We start from the raw sequence: 22698 nt of genomic DNA on the forward strand, positions 1-22698 counted from the left end.
CAGTGGCTGTACTCCTGGTGCCCAGGAGAGCACCCGGTCAAGGTAGGCTCTTGATAAATGTGTGATGAAGAAATAAGTAGATAGAGAAATGAAGAGAGTCTAATATAGTGCTTTTCAGTGAGAAAGTGATCATTACGTTTTTAAAAATTGGACTTAAAAGAACTTATTTTATGAATCTGTTCTAGAAGAGCAGGGGGTCACTTTCTGATTTCTCGTTTATGTGAATCCATATTTTCATATCATTTTCTTAAAGTGAAGATGAAACGAGAAAGCATTCTCATGTAATAGAAATATTATTAAAACTTTTACAGGGAAAAGGCAAAACAAATCAGGGATGTCAAATCTCTTGTGGAATCCTAGGATTATTCTAGAAAACTCAGCTATCATCTTGGGATCCACAACTTTGCCCATTCACAGTGGGGGATCCCACATGTTCGGGCAACAATTTACAGTGTCATACTTGTAGCCACTTGTCAGGGCTCCAGAAGAGTTTTAGTCCAGTTACAGAACGTTGCAAAGTATTTAGGCCATACGGTCTTGAGAAAACTGCTCTATTTAACTGTTTTAATCATGTTTTGGCTCTGAGAGGCAAGTGAACAAGTTACCATCATTAAGAAGTTGTTTTAATAACTAGTCAACTTTTCTGATGGATTTAGTCACAACAAAGGATATTGTTTATTATTCCCATTATATGGAGGAAGAAATCATGGGAGACCTGAGTTATGACCCGAACGAGAGACTGGTACTGGTAACATTCTCCTACATTGATTCTTACCAAAATTCATGGGAACACAAGGATCCAGGAAGCCAGTATTTTCTTCTAGGGAGTTTTAATTTCATTTCACTTAGGTGCTAAGTCAAGGGCTATCTACAAGATCTTTCTATACAAGCACCTGCGAGGCCAAGGACGAGGAACAGCCAAGTTGAGTACCCAATGGATTAACTACCTGGGTAGGAGTGGGGGCTGCACTGCAGCCCAGTGCAAGGTAAGCTCTTCCCTACACCCAGCTTCCCAGGGGAGCAATTAAAATGCCACGTGCACCCTCATGTGGGATACCATTGGGGCTGTATTTAGGGAGAGTCTTTAGAAAGCCGATGGCTTAAGTTTGTTTCAAATAGTTTCAAGTTTTAGTGCTTTCTGAAACCACTCAAGGAGTTATCTGGTTACATTGTACTAGTGAACGTTACAAATGATTTTAATTTATCGCTCCCTTAAAGAGGCCCCCCCATTAAACTCTGGTGATGCCAGTGTCTCTCTTTCCTATGCTAAGGACCACCTGTCATTTCAAAGGACTTTGGGGTCATGATTCATTTTAATGAGGCAGGTATGCAAGACTTCATGAAGGTCCTGCCTCCCAACCCGACCCTCTCTGTTAGTACCTAGTCTACAGCCTGGCACATAGTAGGCGCTCAATAAAGGTGAGTGCGAGCTGTCTTACTTACATTCTGTGCTATCTATCCTGCTTGCTGCTGAGAGTAAACAGCCCCACTCCAGACTGCTAAAGCTTTTCATGAGCCACGGAAGAAGCCATCACATGGAAGTATCAATTGTATGCCAGGCACACTTACAACAGTAGCATCACACATATATTAATGCTGCCAGAACTCAGCGGCTGGACCACCCACACCAGGACCCTTGGGATCTGCGGGTGGACAGAGCCTGCTCCCTGTGGATTACGAATGCTGGCTTCAAGTGCAGCAGTAACCTTAGACGTGCCTTTTCCCTCCTCTGGGCTCATGCTTCATTTATAAAACAGGGCTCATAGAGCTAACATTCCTTGTTCCTTTGAGAGTTTTTTGTGAAGTAAACTCAAGTCATTCACAAGGCCACAGTCCTACCCCGATAAATAATTCATGGATGCCTCAGCTAGTCAGAATAAGAACAAAAGTAAGGGATCATCATTTAGAATGGAAATTGCTGCTCACAATAGTCATACCTATGATTTAAAATAAGCATGACTGTGTGGGATATAATGAATTCTGTCAAGTTTTAGGAGGGGAAGACACCCCCCTTTTATTAAGACTATGATGCCATTACATTTAAATCCATTAACTACTTGATTCCAAGTGTCATTTTGAATGGTCCTGATGTTTGCATTTACTTTTCCGGGATTGCAGCTCCAGCCTGTCACTCTTCGGTATAGTAGGGGGTCTGGTATCTGCCACTTTCTTGGCCAGGTTCTTTAATGGAAAACTCAAGAGCTGTGGTGTCCACACCCACCATGGGCCTTTCCTTTTGCTGGTAACACCTCAGTGCGCTCTTCATTCCAAACCAATGATGGGAAGGAAGTCTCCATTCACATGGCTTTATGTAATTCTAGTACTGTGTCAACTTGCCAACCCATTGTTATCTTTGTGCTTTCTTTACAAGTATGTAAAGTGTTGGCAATCACATGATAGCTCCTTCTTTTCAGTTGATACAACAACCCGGAAGCTCTCCGAACGCTGTCCTTACAGGAAGTGTTAAAAATGATTGTAGGCTGCCCTTTTTAATGTGGAAAAGGTCATTCTTATACTGTGTCATTCCCATTTGTAAGACCAATATATACACATGCTTAAGGAAAGAGATGATAAATGATAGAGAGGAAAGAGACTGTAGGAAGCAGACAGTCCGGCAGGATCATTAGTCACTGATGAATAAGGCAACCTAAGATTCCCACGCTGGCTGTAACACTGTGAATCCAAGCAAATCATTTTATCTGGTGTCTTAAAATATGAATAAAGGGACATCAATTTCTGCTTCTAACCTTCTCATTATAGGAGATCGTTAGTGAGGATGATAGGTGGCTGTAAAATTTTGAGTTCTGTATACTAAGAAACTCAACACATGATTGGTGAGGTAATATGTATTCAGTCACCAAGACAGAGAATGGCTTCTAAGCCAGGGCCAGGCTTGAATGTACCAGACTGGGTGTACTAATTGAACCTAAGAAAGCGTGGTCCAACCATAGGAAGGAGGTCAGTGTGGCAACAGGGATCCAAGTGTGTTGTGGTGGCTGTCTCTGCTTAGGGACAGGGACACTGAGGCTAGGGGGTGGATGTCTAGATGGGGTGTGTACTTTGTGTGCCAAAGGGCAGCCTGGGAGAAAACACTAAGATAACTCACTCTGCCTTCTTCTGCTTTCAGACTCACCTAGTGACCTTCAGGTAATTAATTGGATTTTCATGTATATCAATGTCCAGAATGAAGGAGCCCCAGATAGAAAATACTGCTGGCTTGCTCAATCCATTCATTCATTCATAAACAAATATTTATCGAGTATCCACTATGTGCCAGGCACTATTCTATGCCCTGAGGACATACCAGTGAATGAAAAGAGACCCAAATCCCTGTCCCCGGAAAAGATATATCCTGGTTGGAGGACAGTACTAAAATCAATAAATAAAGTACATACTGTGTCAGATGGTAAGTGTTACGGAGAAAACAAAGCAAGGAAGGGGTGTGGGAGTGCTCCTGTTGGGACTGCTAATTTAAATATGGAACCAGGAAAGCCAGTGACAAATTGAATGAAAGAGGAGGGAGGGAAGCATGTGAAAGTCTGAGGGAAGTGCATCCCAAACAGAGAGAATTGCCAGCGCAAAGGCCGGGGAGCAGGAAGGTGCTGGGTGTGTCTCAGGAAGCCAGGGTGGCTGGGGCGGAGGGATCCTGGGAGAAAAGTAGGAGAGGGGGCCAGAGGGATACTAGGGACCAGATGGTGACTTGAGCCTTCTCTTGGCCGGGAAGGGATATTCCTCCCCAGGGGGATATATATGGTGATTTGGGAATTTGGTGTCTGGTTTATACTGGTGCCTCCTTTGAGCTTGGCTGGAATGCATCCATCTCTATGAAATTAAACCACTCTTGGAGTATTTGGCATATTTAACTTTCTACACCTGAAAAGTTGAGGACCTGACTCAGAAACTTGGGGACTCCTTTATGGAAGTGTTCTTAGGTTGACCAAGCAGGACCTCAACCTTCTCACCCCCTGTGTCTTCAACCGATGCTTGAGGTATGAGCTCTGCACTACATAAGGTAAGCAGTCTTAATATTCATTGCTGTAATAGTGACTTTATGAAATATTGAGTTGGGGTTTTGCATATAGAGTAAGTGATAACATGGACTTAGAGTTATCAGTGATAATGTTCATTTAAGTATATTAATGGACTTTAGAGTGAGAGAGATCTGGGCTTGAATCAAAGAACTGACGCTGGCTGTGGAACCTTAAGAAAGTTCTTTAAGTTCTCTGAGCCTTTGTTTATTCCATTTCGAAGAGGGTGATTGTGAGAATTAAATTAAATAAAAAGGGTGGTTATAAGCATTAAATGAACTAATGTACCCTGTGGGAAAGCCTCGGTGCTCATAACATAGTTCCCCTGCTCATCCCCCGCCCTCAATTTCTTCTTTGCACTGCATGACTCAGAATTGCTGCCCACATTGAATTACAATGAAATCTTAATTAACCATCAATTTGGCACCATAGGCTTCCAACAAGGCTCTTGAGCACGGGAGCCCAGGCTGTTTCAGCAGAGGCCGACACAATCTGCAGTCCACTTGTGTCCATTAGACTCTCCAGACCGTCCCAGCCTCCTACAGAGCTGGGAGGTGAAATGAAATTATAACGGTAAAGCACTCAACATGGTACTTGGCCATTGTTCATCCTCATTGAATGTTAATTTTTATTATTTTTATTCTCCTGTGCTTTTTGGAAACATTTTATGGGCATGTATATGCTTATTAGTTTTGCTATGAAAAAGTATAAAAAGAAAACAAAACTTTGTGAGCAACAGTGGCTTGTTTTATTGATACCAATGGTGACTTAAGATAGTCTTTCTATCCTCGGGTCTGAATATTGGGCGTGAATTGAATGTGAGTTGAATTCTGTGATGTTTAGTTTCATGTGTCAACTTGGCTAGGATATCCAGTTATTCACTCAAACGCTAATCTAGGTGTTGCTGTGAAGGTATTTTGTAGGTGTGGTTAACATCAATAATCAGTTGACTTTAAGCAAAGGAGATGATCTTCAATAATGTGGGTGGGCCTCATCCAATCCGTTGAATGGCCTTAAGAGCAAAACTAAGGTTTCCCTGAAGAAGAAGGAATCAGCTCTTGCCCGAGAGTTTCTAGACTGAGAGCCTGCCCTACAAATTCTGGACTTGCCGCCCCCCACAATCGCATAAACAGAGTCCTTGAAATAAATCTATGTTTATGTATATTTATATGTGTGTATATGTGTGTGCATGTATGTGTATGTATATGTACTCCTACTGGTTCTATTTCTGTTTCTCTGGAGAATCCTGACTGATACAGGTGCATGTGGAGCCTTATTTATTCTTCTTTGTCTTTTGTCAGTAATTCTTTATGATGCCTCACTTGCATGATGCAATTTTATTGAAACGAAACTTGCATAGCTCCACACCGCATAATCAGTTTCTTTCAGGCTCACAACAATTTCCTTTTGACCTGGGCCAGGCAACCTGACCCGGACTGGGGGATCCTCCTCCACTGACGGTCGCTGGCATAGCCTACCTATGAGGTTCATGGGGCACATGACCTGGGTTCTAGGCGGACAATAGAAAGAACATAAATGCCAAGTGGATAATTTGTCTCCAAAACCACAGATCTATCGAGAGGTCACAGAGTGGAAACTGGTTGCTTTGCTGCTCTCTGGGTATGAATTCGGAGCATAACTAGGATATAAAAACTTGGTTGTCTGAGTGCAAATATATTTGTGCACTGCAATTTTAGAACAAATGCACAGGAGGACAAATTACCCCGAGAAGAGATATTACTGAGAGTGTAAATCTGCTTTTGTTTTTTGCCAACCTGTCCATAATCATATGGAAATAAACCCCTGGTGAAAAGTGAGACAAAAACTATGACATCATCTGAATTTAGTGTCACAGCTCTAAGCTAAAAATTTGGGTGGGTTCTCACTTTCATTTTCTTGTCTCCAAGGTATTTTTTTCCACGTTACTCCTTTTCTGCATTGTAAAGCATTCCTCACAGCATTGTCAGAATTTGAACAAAAACATCTTTTATCTCATTTATGATTTACCATTTTGTGATATTGTGATTAATAATAAGAAATATATATTTGGTTTTAGTCCCCGTTTCTGGTACAGAGCTCCTAAAACCTTTGGAATTTCCTAAATGATGAAAGCAACAAAGGTATCCTTTGTTAGGTTAAGGAGGTGACTTTTGGCCCTGCACCTATGGATGGAGACTGGTTGCCAGGAAACCAAACATGTGATTAGAGGGTTGGAACTTTCAGTCCCCACTCTCCCACCCCTGGGGAGAGGGTGGGACTGGAGATGGAGTTCACTCACCAATAGTCAATGATTTAATCAGTCAGGCCTCTGTAACAAGCCTCCAACAAAACCCCAAAGGACAGGGTTTTGAGAGCTTCTGGGTTGGTGAGCATGTAGAGATTTGGGGAGAGCGTCACGTTCAGAAAGAACATGGAAGCTCTGTGCCCTTTTCCTGTAGCTTGCCCTATGCATTTCTTCCATTTGGCTGTTCCTGAGTTGTATACTTTTGTAATAAACCGATGCTCTGCAAGTAAAATGTTTCTGAGTTCTGTGAGCCGCCCTAGCAAATTAACCAAACCCAAGGAGGAGGTCATGGGAACTATCTATAGTCTATAGCCAGTGGGTCAGAAGCAGAGGTAACAACCTGGGCTTGTCACTGGCATCTGAGGTGGTGGTGGGGGCAGTCCTGTGGGATGGGCCCTGACCTCTGAGACGCTATCTCTAAGTAGGTACTGTCAGAAATGAGTTGAATTGTAGTACACCGAGCTGGTGTGCAGAGAATCGCTTGGACATGTGGGGAGGCCCCCCCCCCCCAGCAAGTTGGAAATTGGGTTCAGGAACCCAAAAAGACACTTTCTTACTGTGTATCTTATCATAAGCAAGCAGTTTTTATGTGTATTCTTTATATACATAAAAAGTGCTCTTTATGTCAAATTTTTATAACTTCCTACAAATTTGGTTGTCAAATAAGCAATGGCAGAGGAAAATTGTGTTTCCAGAAGAAATCAACTTGGAACGCAAACCAGCATAACCTGTTAAGAACCAGCTTCCCTTTGAGAGATCAGGAAGGCTTTGAGTAGTTAATGAGATACCAGAACCTCCAAGAGGGACTTATTGGCCAAGACGGTCGGCGTTCAAGAGGGTGGTAACCTACACTGTGCAGGAAAGCTCAAGACTGAGCAAGGCGACGTCGCCGTGCACAGATAACAGAGCTACGGAAAAACAAGACCGTAGCCTCGAAAAACCTCCACCTTCCACACCTCCGTCTGTAATTCCTAGAATGCTCTATTTTTGCAGAATTGCTCTCTATTTCTCTCTTTGTTTTATTTTTGCTTCTCTCTACAATCTTCAATTGGCTTCTCTTCGCTTCATTCTTAATTCTTTTTCTACACAGCCATTCCTCTAATTTGCTTTCCTTTCCTTCCTACTGTGAATTTCCTGTATTTCTCTTGCCGCCTCTCCCTCTCAACTTTTACCTCTTCATCTTATTCTTTGAATTTCTTTTCCCTGTTCTTAATTCTTCTTCCTCTCCCACTGATCTGTTGTGGCTTTAATCATTGCTTAGGCGCTTTAAAATCACCCAGTGACTGACATTTTCTCCCTGAAAGGAGAGGGATTTGTGACTGTGCAAAACTAACTACAAAGACCCAACACATTGAATTTTCAGCGCAGATTTTTTCTTTCTTCCGTGGCGCTTTTGCTCAGGATTAAAGATGGACGGCTTATTGCAACTCACAACGGCAAAGCCGTTCAGGCTTGACTTCTCAGCCCCGTGAGTCCGCTGGCGGGGTGTGTCTGGGCACTATGTTTACACTGAGTGCTAGAATTATAAAACTGCCCTTCACTAGGAAAAGCTTACTTGAATCTGCCTGGAAGACAAAGTGCTGGCATTTTATAACGTGGTGACCAGACTCATTCTTCTCCCCAGACCATCCATTTCCCTGAGCCCCAACTCCCTTCATTTTTTACAGTTTGAAACCAAGCACATGAATGGGTTCCCGGGAGAAGGGGGAAGGACCTTTGTCCGGTCCACCTGGCCAACTCAACCGGAAGTAAAATCTCTACAAAGGGAGGAGCAGTAAAATTAGTAAAATGGATCAGTCCTCAGGACTATATGATTTTACCTCTTCGCTTTGGAAATACTAGATTGCCATGAATATACCAAACTCATTTGACTCTGAGAGATTTCCCGTTAGCTCTTTGTAACTTTAAGTATGGATGATACAGCTTTGTATTTTTCGAAATCATTCTTTCTGCTAAGTTCGGTGGTGAATTCACTTTACCTTTCTCTGTTTCTTGAAGAGCAGGAGTGCACAGCTCTGGGATTAAGTGCCGGAAGTTAATCTCTGCTGTGCGGCCGCATCTGGGAGATCATCACTGTCAAAGGATACTTGTGGTCAAAGCCGTACCACATTCTGAAGAGCCAAGCACTCTCTGTTTTGGTTGTGCTTTTTTCCAAGTTATTTGCTTCCTGGAGAAAGAGAATAGAAAAAGGCATTGGATAAATAATCAATATAAAATATTGACATATAATATCAACATTAGTAAATGATATATACAATATTAATATATTTTCACTATAAAAATACATGTCAAACCAAGTTAAATTGAACCACGTTAAAAAACACTTTCTAGGTGAATGCATCTTCTTCTAAATGATGAAGCAGCTGCCAAGCAAATTAGCTCATAGATCTTGCCATGTGGATGAGACTCTTGTGGTATAATTCAACATTTAGTTCTCTTAATAATCCCCATTTTATTACACAGCTAAGAAATGTCATTTTTTGACATCAATACAAATGATTTTTCTGTCAGATTGCTGTTGTGGGAACTTTGCAGTTTACTTCTGTCAGATTTGGAGGGTGTTTATTTAAGACTTACAAAAAGGTCAAGACTAAAGGAATGATAACAGTCTAATAACGATCAATTCGTTTTCACCCATTTTCCTTTGGATAGATCACTACCAAAGGCTGTTAGTTTTTGATATCTTCCTGCTTCGATTCTTGAGTTTTGAAAGAGATGTTCCTGATGGGAAGCCTGTAGTACTTGAATGAGCTTTTCTCTCTCCTTTTTTTTCCCCAAAAGGGCCACAGTGGGAGAAAGGAAGAAAATGAATTAAGAAGAACAAAAGAGAAAGCACTTGATGCTTGAGAGTAGAGGATAAAAATGTGAGAAAAAGGAAGGAAGGCGAACCTTTTCTGTGAACTTTAGAGACGAATGATAACGAACATTGCAGTTTGAGAAGAAGGAGATTCAGTGGCATTTTTACTTCTTTTGTGTATCGCATTTTGCATATTAAGACAAGAGAATTCCAGACTTCAATCAGTTGTAATTATCTCCATCATTAAAAGAATTTATATCTTAACGTGGACTCCATTGCTTTGTTTGGCCCTTTAGCTTCCACCCTCAAATTGCATCAGGAGTTCGCAGTCCAGTAATAACGTGAACATTCTCAACAAATTATGGCGCGTGGAAGAAATGGAGAGCCACTGGCTGCTCCTTGCCAGCCCTTAGATGAGCCCAAGTTGATTAACTTTCATTTTATTTTATTTACCTTTTTGCCCATTCCCAGACAGTCCCACTGATGGTTAATGACAACCAGCTGAACGCAAAGGGCCATATTCTGCTCTCTGAAACCTGTGTAACAGCAGACACTGCAGTTCCATCCCCCGCAAACAACATGGGAATACAAGAAAGCAAAATGTGGTCCATTTCTAGTCAGCCATGTATCCTTTGTCCAAAATGGTTGAAGCAGAGACTCACAATAAAATTAAATGCCAAACTGGCAGCCCTTCTCACTGGTTGTTTTAAGATCTCTGATTTCCAATCTTGCAGTTTCCCAAATGGAGTTCCCCAGTATGCCATTGTTCTACATGGAGTTGATGGAAATTCTGTGCCAATCGTTCAGGAAAGGATAGGTTTGACAGCGTTACACAGGTTTCTTATATACAGGGTTTCTCAGAATCTTCCATTTATAAATGAGCATTGTAAATCGTCAAGAGGGAAGTGTTTCTCAAACTTACTTGGCCATGGAACCCATTCCCAAACCCCACCGTGGGGCATCTACAATCTTTTCATGGACCTTCGACTTCCACGGATCCATTTTCTGAGAGACCTGGCGTGCATGCCCTGTTTTATAGAGTTAGAATTTATTCATCATATTCCCCCAAAAGTAAACCAGGGTGTCCAGTTCAATTTTCATTCTTTCCCTGAACCTTTCTTTAGCTATTTCTATCCCAATAAAGGAATCAGATTTTCAAAATCACTGCTGCGCATAATGTTTTCTTCATCGTCTTGCAGCCTCTGCAGGTTGTTTCTGAGTCACCATCTCCCAAACAGGCACCACATGTTGGGGCTTAGCTGGCAGTACCGCTGTTCACCCTTGACTCGACTAGTTAGCAAACCTCTGCGCCAACAGTGGGGAGTTGCCTCTCTCTTTTTTTTCCTTTCTTTTTCTTTAAGAAGAATAAGGACTTACAGAACTTTATCCATCAACAAGCATGGGTAATTTTTGATAGCTGATAATATCTACTGATGACAAGATAGTCATTGAAGAAAACTGATGGAAAGGAGTGTAAGCAAATTCTTGTTGTTTGTTTGGTTGTTTGCTTTTACGTAAAGGTAGGCTGTGACATGGTGAGCTCGGCTGATGGTCAGGGGTCCAGGATTCCAGCACCCACCTTGCAGCAGCCCAGCAGAATGACATTTGCAATGATGACAGTCCCCAGCTCTTGAATACTTATGGATTCCTAGGTAGCATGCTAGTCACGTTATCCAGTCATTATCTTTTACAGTCATTATTCCTCAATTTTCACAATAATCCATCAGCGTGGGTTGTGTTATACCTATATTACAGGTGAGGACCTCGAGAGGCCCAGAGAAGGGAAGAGATGAGCCCAAAGTCACACAGCTAGCAAGCAACAGAGCTGGAATCTGAATGTAGGACTGCCTGACTCCAAAGATGACATTCCTTCTGCCTGTATCTCACTCAGCCTTTAAACTTTGGGAAGCAGATGTACGATGGGCCACTTGGGCTGCAGTTTCCTTGTCTGTAAAATGAATTGAGGAAATCGGCCTGGCTGGTGTCTGAGGTCCTAATCATGTGAAAAATACTCTATTTTTATTAATGACGGCAACACCAATAACAGCTAACACTTCTTGAACACATCCCATGTGCCAGACACTATTCTAAGTGCTTTCCGTATATTAACTCCTTTAACTCTTTTAACAGTTTGATGAAGTCTGTTCTATGATGGTTCCTATTTGACAGATGAGGAATCTGAGGCTCCTGGCACCTGGAGAGGTTTCCAAGCACACCTGTAGCTCCTCAGCAGCCAAGTTCCTCTCATCTAGCTGGGGCCCCAGGGTGTGAGTGGAGAGGAAACCAGGGCCATGGGGTATCTGAGCAGGGAGAAGAGGTCGGGATAGTGGGGTGCTCATGGTGGTTGATACAGAGCAGCTACATGAACCCCAAACATAATGAAAATGCGTGCCTCTCCTCAGCTGGGTGAACTGCTGATGGCTCTGAAAGTGTCTCTGTAAAAAGCTAACCTCACTGTTAGGAATTTCTCTAGACTCTTAGAGAAGGTTTTCAGAGGTCTCCCAAGGTCTAAGGAACCCTCTCTGTCTTTCTTTCCCTTTCCCTCTCCTTTTTATTTTATTTTACTTCCTGAGGGGAACATATCAGAACTCACCAGCAATCCTGAAAGAGCTTATACTATTTCTGGCAAAACTTCCAGGGTTATTTTTCTGTCAGCTGATGAGAGCAAGAGACATCAGGTAGCATTTTGGAAAAATGTTAACACATGCAATCTTTTGTCCAAAACTTATTTTACTTGGGAGACTGGAGATGTTATTCATTTCATTACTTTGTAGAGAAATACACTGGGTTCTCATTAGAATAAAACATAGGGCATGTTTTCCCAGGTGAGAAAAGTACCACTGATGGCCCAGCATTGACTTTTCTGCTGACCCTAGATAAAATGTTCAGTGTACATCTTAAATATCTGTTGGCCCAGTTCTAGATCCATTCATTTATTTCTCTGAAGTTATTGATGACTTAATAACTCGGTTATGAAAGGCCATCAATAAATGAGTAGAAATAAATGAGTTAGTCTTCTGTGTGTGCTGCTTGTTCACCGGGGGCTGAAGATAAATGTGCCAAGGGAATGCCAGCCTTTGCAGTCACCCTGGAACAGGGAAGGTATCTGATGAGGCAGCACAGAGGGCAAGGCCCTGGAGGGCCCAGACGGGCAGGGGACAGCAGGTGGCATCAATTTACCTGTATTACTCTAAAGCAGAGATGGGCTCACACCCAAGGACAACGGATGTGAGCAGTTACTAGAAGCAGAATCAGGAAGTCGGTGGTATTTTGTTAATCACTAGCAATATTTCTTCCTTTTTGAGTTCCTTTATCCCAGAGGGAAAGCAGTGTGCATGCTGGAATAAGCAGAGGATCCAGAAACTGAAGACCAAGGTTTGGGTTCTGACTCTACCGTTTACCATTTAATAATAACTATCGCTCACCAACTCTGAGCCTGTAAGTGATCACAGCCGTAAATGGGAACTGGAGATTCAAGGGTATCGAGTCTTAACTTTTATTTGCCCTTGATGCTTTTAAGAAGCAGAGTGATATATGTGCAATTTCTGGTCCCTTTATTATCCCCTATTTCTGGGAAAATGTAAAAATGACTGGGGCATTTGATATCTTTCTTTTTTCTCCATAAACAGGGGAGTAGATCAGAGGCTGGGAAGTGACTGAGCACGGTAGGGAGTGAGCAGTTGTCTTTTAAGTGACGCCCTCACCCTTAGCACGGCCCCAGAGAGGGAGCAACAGGAAAATTACCAGTCCTCTTTGTTTTCCGCTTCTTTGGACCCCTGAGAGAAAAGAAAAGGCTCTGGCCAGAAATCTGTGAAAACCAGACCCTGAAGCAAGGAGGGATTGTTTGTTGTATTAACTTTAATGAAAAAGAACTAAGCAGATGGAAATACATTCCTCTCTCAATATCCAAATGTGGGGCCTTCCCTAAGTGATCTGGATGAGCGCTGCTCTGGGACCATCATGTGGGATCGCTCCTCGTTTCTGGAAGATTCAATGGATTAAGAGAGAGAGATTTTCCTATCTACTTCTCAAGGTTTCATATTCAATACTGATGTCAGCGGAAGTTGTGCGGAATGATAACAAAGACAATAATCATCATAACAAATCTGTTGAGGTTCCAAAGCACTTTTTCAAGCAGTGCCTGGGGATGGAATCTGACAGCAATACTCTGCCCCACCATCTCCCCCTACTTCGGAATCTATTTGCGTAATAATTTCAAGTTTATTGCCTAGATTTTCTGATTACCAGCAAGAGGACCAGATTCTGTGCCCTTAGAAAGAAAGATTTCTGGATTCTGAAGAGGGAGTATAATACAGTTGAGCGTCAATAGGATTTTTTTTTTCAAATTTACATTTTAAAAGGTAAATCATGGGGCTGGCCCTGTGGCCCAGTGGTTAAATTTCTGCTTGCTCCACTTTGGCGGCCTAGAGTTTGCCAGTTTGGATCCTGGATGTGGACCTATTCCACTCATCAGCCATGAGGTGTCCCACATACAAAACAGAGGAAGACTGGCACAGACATTAGGTCAGGGCAAATCTTCCTGACACACACACACACACACACACGAAAGGTAAATCATGAATTCTTAACCTCCACATAGAAAGTACTTTATACAAATATTCTTACCTTCCCCCCACCATGATAAATTCATAAATGTTCCAAGAATGTATAGTTAGAAAATATATGCTTAGGGAGGAAAACATGGAGTCGAGGATGGGTAAAACTGTTAGGATGACATGTAGACATCATAGATATACTACCAGATGGGCTAAACTCATGGTTTAGCTACAAAGAAAGGGCCAGGTTCAAATAACTTTGTCTGTATAAGAGATTGAAGTTAATCCACAGGCAAAGAAATTGTTTGGTTCAGGTACATATAATATTGAGGTGGTTTTAAAATGTATACCCACAAATTCTCTGTTATTTCTCCTTTTAAAATATGGAGACTAATTTCCCTTCCTATTGAGTGGGGATTGTACTTAGTGACTCATTTTTAATCAACAGAATGGGCAGAAGTGCTGGTGTGTTGTAGCCAAGGCCATGCCATAAAAACGTATTGGGGCTTCCTCCTTGCTGTCTCTCTGGGACCCTTGAGGGAAGTCAGCTGCCATATTGTGAGGACCCTCAAGCAGCTCTATGGAGAGATCCTTGTGGTGAGGAATTGAGTCTCCTTGCCAATAGCTAGCAAGGAACTGAGGCCTCCTGCCCACATGGAAGTGGATCCTTCAGCCCCAGCGAAGCCTTCAGATGAGCATCACTCTGGCTGACATCTGACTGCAACCTCATGAGAGACTCTGAATTGGAAACACTCAGCTAAGTTGCTTTCAAACTCCTGACCCAGAGAAACTGTGAGATCATAAATATTTATTGTTTTAGGCACTGATTTTGGGAATAATTATTGATGCAGCGATAGAAAGCTAATATAACTATATACTGGAATCATAAATTCTAGATGTAGAAGGCATTGGAGTGGGAGTTGGGAAGAGATAATAAAATGATGAGGCATAACTCTTTGTGGTTTACAAAGTGTATTCACAAGGGTAACATATTTGTGGTGTAGAAAACGTTTCCCCATTAAAAGCATATAAAAAATTATCCTAGGTCCAGTACACCATGGTACAGATTGCAGATTGAATACAAAGACATGAAATGATGGCTCAGCTTACAGACAGGGGGAAGTTCACTCCGTCTCACTGTACCTGCTTCACAGCATTCTTAACTAATGCCTCATTTTTATCATCATTTAGTTAGTGTGCTAACTCTTTTATATACATGTACACACATGTACCCACGCACACACATCCTAATGGAAAATGCACACACATCCTAATGGAACAAGAAGATTCCAGCTCATGCCATCCCCTAGTGACAGCACCCCCGAATCACAAACACCACAGCACAGATAAGTCTTACATTTAGACTTGTGATTTGAGTATATACTATTATGTATTTTTCTGAAAACAAAATACAACAAAACAATGTTTCCCCCTACAAAATTACTTCCAAAATTTATAATGGCTGGTCATGAGAGAGTAACTAGTATCGTAAACATATGATAGAATTCAAGTATTGGTTAACAGACAGCAAAGGACTGTGAACTCCAAGAGAAGGAAAACAAATGAGGTGAGCCCTATATTCTCCTTGACCTTCTGTCTAGAGGCCCCGCCCAGTTGTAGAGCAAGGAGGTGGGGTCCAAGCAGAAAGCAGCAGTCTCTCTGAGTTAAGGAACAAGAGATGGGAGCTTGGCGGTTGCTGAAGGGGCTGGAGTTTTGTTGTTGTTCTCTTGGGCAAGTTACTTTCATTCTTTGAACTTCAACTTTATCATTTATAAAATGGGGGTTATAATAGGTATCTTGATTGGTCAAGGTAAAGACTAAGTGTGATTTTATATAGGGCAGCTAATGTATAAAAAAACGCTCACTAAATTGTAGTTGCCATCTTCCTCCACTTCCTCTTCCTCATCGTTATTTCTGCTTTCTACAGCAGGTAATTGTAGAATCTTCAGGTAGGGCAAACATATGGAATTTAGCCATAAGTAGTAGAAAGTTAGTAAGGAGGGCATATACTTTTGGATGTATAAGCCATGAGTAAGTATAACCAAAAAATTCAATGTTGGCCAAGGGAAAACCCGAGATATTTGCTCATTTTATTTTTCTCAAAATACTATTAGTTGTAACGTAAGATAAAAAACCCTCATCTAGTTTAGATCAATCCCAGAGCCTAGTATTCTATTTCTGAAATATTTGTGGGAGTGTAGTGTGGAATTTACATTCTATGAGGCCAACTCCAACAGCACAGGAGCAAGCAGGGAAAAATGTTGATCACTGTCAACTTGGGGGGATATATATGTGGGAATCTTTATTCTGTTTTCTGTAAGTTTATTAGGGATATTTGAAAATATTCACAAGGCAAAGTAAATTTTATTTAATGACTAGATGACCCTACCATCTGTTAATTAATCTCTTCCCTTCCTGAACCTACTTACATTTCCAGGCTTCGCAGCTCTAGATGACTCTGAGGAAAAGGATCAATTGTGCAGAAGAACAAATACGTTCGTCCTTCTGCAGCGGAGCTCTTTCAGATTTTAGGGCATTCCAGGTTACAGTTTTCTGAGAGCTGGCAAACAAGTCTTCGTCCACCTTACTCACGCCCTTCATGTGTTTACAGTCACTTCCTGTCTCCCTCCTCAGTGCTGGTCTTTCTGGACCAGCTGGAGAAATCCTCATCCTTTTAATCTCTCTGTTCAGTTATTAACATTGCTCTTCTCTGGGCTTTTCTCAGCCCTGCTCTGACTTTCTAGAGCTGCAGTGACCAGAACTGATCCACCCAGGTTACATACAAGCATAAATGATGACCTAAACCAGAATTTCAAGGAAGGGACTATTGGAAGCAAAGATAAAATTGGAAGTTAGCATTAAGAGAGCACACAGAGAAGCAAGCACAGCGTTAAAAATTAAAATTATGTTAGAAAAGATGAAAATTAACCTCATCGTAACAGTTGGCAGAGTGGAGATGGGAGAAAAATGCATTTTTAAAAAGGGTTGGTTCCATTGCTTCCAAGCTCCAAACCTTGAAGAATTTTTACCTCCATCATACGAAGAATAAAATAAAACTCAACACCACAGCCAATGGTCTGGCCCCTCTCTGTCTCTCACTTCATGTCCATCCGCTACCGCCTTGCTTGCCTGGCTCCAGCCACACTGGCCTTCCTGTGCTCAGCGAGCACACCATAACCCATTGTGACCTGCAGTGCCCTCTGCCGGGACCGTTTGCCCCCAGATCCCCCATGGCTCGCTGCTACACATCGTTCAGGCCTCTGATCGAAGGCTGCTTCCGCAGAGAGACCTGCCCTGACCAGCCAATTGCCTCCCCTCCATTGTTCTCCATACCCTTCTCTGCTTTATTGTCATCATCCTCTGAACTGACAGTCTGTAGTTGTTTCCGTTTCTCATCAGTGTCCCCATTAGAGCACAAGCTCTGGGAGGGTGAAGACTTTGAGGTGGTGCCTGCATCCTCCTCCTCACACCTACATTAGTACCTGACCTGGGTGGGCTGTATGAATGAATGAATGAATGAATGAATACATGCATGCCAGTTAAGAGTGGAAGTCTGAAAAGGATAGGCACATGAAAAGATGTTCATCATCGCTGATCATCAGGGAAATGCAAATCAAAACTACATTAAGATATCACCTTGCACCTATTAGAATGACAAAAATAACTAAAACAAATAGTAACAAATGTCAGAGAGGTTGTGGAGAAAAAGGAACCCTCATACACTGCTGGTGGGAATGCAAACTGGTGCAGCCACTATGGAAAACAGTATGGAGATTCCTCAAAAAATTAAAAATAGAACTACCATATGATCCAGCTATTCCACTACTGGGTATCTATCCAGAGAGCTTGAAGCCAGCAATTCCAAAAGGCCTATGCACCCCAATGTTTATTGCAGCATTATTTACCAATAGCCAAGATGTGGAAGCAACCTAAGTGCCCATCAACAGATGATTGGATAAAGAAGATGTGATATATATATATATATATATATATACACAATGGAATACTACTCAGCCGTAAAAAAGAACAAAATCGTCCCATTTGCAACAACATGGATTGACCTTGAGGGAATTATGTTAAGTGAAATAAGCCAGATAGAAAAGGACAATCTCTGTATGACTCCACTCATATGAGGAATTTAAACATGTGGACAAAGAGAACAGATTAGTGGCTACCAGGGGAAAAGGGGGGTGGGGGTGGGCACAAAGGGTGAAGGGGTGCACCTACAACACGACTGACAGACAATAATATACAACTGAAATTTCACAAGATTGTAACCTATCATTAACTCAATAAAAAAAATTAAAAAAAAAAAAACAAGAGTGGAAGTCTGGAACCAGATTGTCTGGGGTTCAAATTCTGCCTCTTCCCGCTCTGTGTCCTTGTGCAAGTGACTTAACTTCTCTGTATACAGTTTCCTTGTTTGAAATATGGGGATAACAATAGTGCCTCTCAGAGGGCTATCTTGGAAACTAAGTGAGTTAGTAGAGATCAAGAGCTCAGAACAGTGTTACCAACAACAGTCAGTACGCAACAATATTAGGATGATCATGAAAAAATGGCAAAGAGGGAAAAATAGTGCAGCCCTTCTTGGGCGGCAGGAGTTTCTATTAAAAGATTAAGGCAGGTGTGGTGCTCCAGCCAGTCACTGTGTCTGTAATGTTGTGCTTCCGAGGACACAGAATCAATTACAAGGAAAATTTCCTATGGGGGGGTGGTGTCTGAGGTTTTTCTGTTTTTGATTTTTAACATTTAAGAGACAAAATTCTCCACTGCAATACCCTCCATTTCTCAAAGTAGCACATTTGCCTAGAGTACTTACTTAAGTTTAAAACCTGCCCATGGAACATGCTTTCTGAAGCTTCTGGGTCTGGTACAAGTAAGAATGTAATGCCATTCACAGTCTAAAGGTGTTACAAGGCAAAAAGGAAAATCGTGACGTTGCTGGTTAGTCTCAGCTACAAGTTCTTATTTCCTGAAGGATATTTTACTCTCCATAAACAGAGCAAGAGGAAATTCCTTTAAAAATATGTACATACCATTACATACGCTTATTATTGATTTTGAGAGTATATGATCAGTAATTGCCATCACTATTTGTGAAATCTTTAGCTTTTCGTAAGAATAGAGTATTTTTTTTTAGAGGTTGACTGATGCAAAGATTATCCTATTTGTTAACGCAAGTGCATGATAATAAATGCAAGCCAAGTGGAAACACGCAACCCTCCTAAGCATGAGTTTATGCTCCGTCGTCTGACAAAAAAAGCAATGCTGATATAAGCAAAGAGCTGTCAGGCGAAATGAGGGCAGAGAGGTTCCTGACACATGGTTTGGAAAGTACCAAAAACCCACCTCTGTCCAGGTTGAGCGGTAGCTGCGTGGACACTGTGGTTTGTAACCTCTGGCCCACGCCCACTGTTTCCTGTACTTGACACTGATGATAAGAATTATTCCAAGATGTGGAGAAAACCTCTTTCTGAAATGTAGCTGTCTCGGTAGTCAAAAATTACCAGGAATAAAAACACTTCCAGGATGCTTCTTAAAAATAAAATTATTTTGAAGCAGCAGCAGTTCGGCAGGAACCATGCAGATGATAACAAGGCTAGTTAGTTTGCATCTGGATGGCTCTGTAAGCATCCTCTCCAGGAAGGTCCGAGTGGGAGACGTCATGGCGGCCTGTGAAGTTTTGTACTGCTTGAGGAGAGAGTATGATTTTCCCCTCTAATGATAATAATCCAGTACCTTAGTGATTATTATTTCCTTTTCCCCCCTTTGGCTACCAGAAAGCTTACTTGTGGTTCAACTACAGTCAGTATACAGGAGCTTATGATCTGCTTGTTCATAATTCTTTTTACTTGTCTGGTTTTGACTTTCTGCTCCTACTAATTTTCTTTTGCTGATTTTTAAAATTCTTTAAAAAATATTTTGCTATTATTTCATTATATGTAGTGGTGTAAGCTGCTTCAAATCCTTCATAAGAGAAGACGGGTTTAACTAAATAAAGTTAGGTAGTTTTTATAAACAGAATTTCACTCGATTGTCATGACAACCTGGAGAAGTGGACATTACTCTCACTCACACTTTACAGATAAACAAAACGAGATTCAAAGATATGAAACCTTGCCCTAGATCCAAATACCATGTAGTTTTCACTGTACTATGTCATTTATCTAACAAAAAAATACTTTCTACTGGTTTCAGTTATTCAGATAAGAGTTATTACTGAATTAACAATGGTGTGAATGAGCTAAAATAAGATACATTTAAATTGGAAAAAGAATGAGTTAGGCTACTAGGTAATCTTACCCATAATTATACGTGATTGTAAAATATTAGGCAGTTATGGGAAGGTGAAGAGTTTTCTTTGATGAATTTTCTTATTCTATCTTTTCTCTTTTAAAGAAAAAGATGTAAGAGAAGGACAAAATTTAGATAAAAGTTTTGCTTGAAAGTAGGAGAATGGATTGGTTGACCTCTATGAGATGAAAATGCTTTGTAAGAATCAGCTACCACCAGCCCTTACTAACTTCTCATTACAGCCCACCAGGGTGAGGAGACCGGCTTTGATCCGCTTCCTAAGGTCACCAGGCTGGCCCTCATCCCCGTGCGCTGGCACCCCGCTGTCCTCATCCTGTAGTTAGGTGTGTTTTCTGCGCAATGAAGTCTGTGAAAATAGCCCCAGCCTGGCCTTGGAACACAAGTGACAAAAAAATTCAAAGTACATGTGAGCCAGGATCATCAGCAACTTAATTTTCCAGCACATAGTCTCTGTCCTTCTTGATGTCTGTGTGAACCGGGACAGCGGCAGCTCCTGCCCGGCAGCACCAACTAGCTGTGCCTTATTGACGGATTGCGGGGAAAAAACCCTGCACTCCAAGAGAGACGGGTCCTCTTCCAGTCCGGAGAAGATCATAACAATTCATTAAGCAACATTACTTATCCACAATGTGATTCTATCACGTCTGCGTGCTTGCAATTTCGCCGAAAGGTGCAACATTTCTACACAATTGTTTGTTTTTAGGGCTGAGTTAAAAACGACTAATGCAAAATTGCTGATGACGGATTCTACTCCAATGTTAGGCTCACGTCAGAGTTTGGAGAATACACTTCCCTTACTTGAGGGAACAGCACATTGTTCTAAACGAGTTTCCCTCAGGATTTTCAGGTCTCAGCAGATAACGGTTGCTCAGCTAAGTCAGGAATGGATCACCTAGACGGTTTTGCCTTGCTTTTGCAAATGTTCAATTTTCTGTATCCCTAGACCTGATAAATGAGAAGTCATGCAGGAGAAACGGGTCCATTTTTTGTGAGCCCAACACTCATCGGACGTGCATCGGGTTAGTTGCACTGAGCTCGCCGAGCTGGCCTGTTGCTGGGCAGGGATCTGAGCCCTAGGCTGCCTGATTCCGAGAGCTGTGCTCTTGCTCCTGCTCCCGCACTGCAGAGATTCCAGGCTTCCTACTGCCACAGAGGGGGCACGAGTGTATGCTAGTTCAAAGCACTTTAGATGTTACGCAAAGGTTATTGACACCCTGATTCCCATGTATTTTACAGCCATCTGATTTGTTTTATCTGTGGAGGCGAGCCCCTTTAGAATAGGCCCCTGGGCCACATGGTGGACAAGCTTGGAACACTGCATGGAACAGAACATTTCACATCTCTATACTCCATGCATTGGCTTCTTTGACTTGCCTGGTGTGAGGAGGGCCTCTCCTTCAGATCTTCATCCAGATCCACGCCAACTCTGTTAAAGAAAACAGAAAACTGTAAGGGCCTTGCTGCAGATGAGGCGAGACCGTCTTGTGCATCGGATCACCTGAACCAAACACAATACGAATCAGGTTTGGCAGAAAACCATCCTGCCTCTCCCGGAATCAAAAGAACTTCAAACAGATTCATGGCCAGTGAGCCCTTGCACAGCTGGGCCTCAGCACAGCTGGGCCTCAGCACAGCTGGTGAGACGGAGCACCAACAGCTGCTCCTCGCTGCTGTTTTTCCCAACAAGGGCAGGAGCCTGAGATCCCGCGATAGGAGCCCTCAGGAAAAAGACCTCCACAGCCCAAGACAGGAAACCTGGAGGAAAGGCCACCTGCCACCCCTGCAGGACTCATTGACCAAACTGCTCCGGGAACGGGGGCAGGGGGTGGGGGTGCTCAGGCTGGAGCAGGATCCCAGAGACAGAAAAAACCGGTCCTTTGTCCACATGCTCTCCGAGGCTGCCTGGAGGGAGGATGCAGGCTTATGGGGCCTGAGGCTTACACAACTTGGGGGGCTCCGTTTAAGGAAATTAATACAAAAATACAAATAGGAAAAAATTATGAATGAAAGTGACTCTTTAGAAAGAAAAATAAACTACAAAACATTTCATTATTTTAAAATCTGGCAAGTGTAAAAGATATCTCAAAATCTATAAAACACTTAATATTCTAATGAATTAACTGCCTGACACATCTCTAAAAGAAGCTTCTCCTCTGTAAATGTTCCTGGCATACTTTGATACTCTCTTTAGATGATAATGATTTGAATGAGAGAACCGGAAGATAAGGAAGTCTTTCCTCCAGCAAGACTGATCAGACTATTGATAACGGGGAGTCATTCAAGCCTGCTTCCTCACACAGACACACCTGCCATGCGAGGTACTGGGGCCAGTTAACGCCCTCAAACCCAAAATTTCTGATAGATTTCATTTCGTGAGATTCTCATAAACAACGCACAGTGTGCTCATCAGTATATATGCTGCGTCACTGAGAATGTTACTGAATTTCCCTCTTGACGGGGCATCAATGAAAGCAGAACCCTCCACTTTGAATTTTACACATCTCCTGATTGAAAGAATTTTCCACAGACAGCTTCTGGCTCAGAGCAATTAAGCCTTGTTTTCCTCCACTAACCATGGACTTCTAAGACATGTCCATCTTTGATGCAGCCTTGTGGCGCTATTGCTATAAGCTGCTCCTGCACAGGGATGGCCAGCAGTGACCTGCCCACGCACAGAAGTGACTGCAGACCACACAAACCTATCCCACTATATAT

At 42.2% G+C, this 22698-nt stretch overlaps 1 protein-coding gene and 1 long non-coding RNA gene across 5 annotated transcripts in view; one reads left to right on the forward strand and one right to left on the reverse strand.

Annotated features, from left to right (window-relative positions):
• Positions 1–22698, reverse strand: part of SLC9A9 (solute carrier family 9 member A9) — a 510485-nt gene that overhangs the window by 87238 nt on the left and 400549 nt on the right. For 2 of the 4 annotated variants that reach the window (XR_011426649.1, XR_002800813.2), the window contains exons 13-14: positions 21358–21409; positions 8292–8479 (exon numbers count right to left, since the gene is read on the reverse strand). Coding sequence is in view for 2 of the 4 variants with exons in the window: in NM_001434675.1 (NP_001421604.1) it covers positions 8400–8479; positions 21358–21409 (132 nt within the window). In the remaining 2 variants the exon portion in view is untranslated. 4 annotated transcript variants of the gene reach the window in all.
• LOC138918264 (uncharacterized) lies at positions 3649–9373 on the forward strand. The gene is made up of 2 exons (XR_011427382.1): positions 3649–4012; positions 9094–9373. It is a non-coding gene; the product is annotated as an uncharacterized lncRNA (long non-coding RNA).

This window comes from Equus caballus, chromosome 16 (assembly GCF_041296265.1).
Source record: "Equus caballus isolate H_3958 breed thoroughbred chromosome 16, TB-T2T, whole genome shotgun sequence".
Classification (NCBI taxonomy): domain Eukaryota; kingdom Metazoa; phylum Chordata; class Mammalia; order Perissodactyla; family Equidae; genus Equus; species Equus caballus.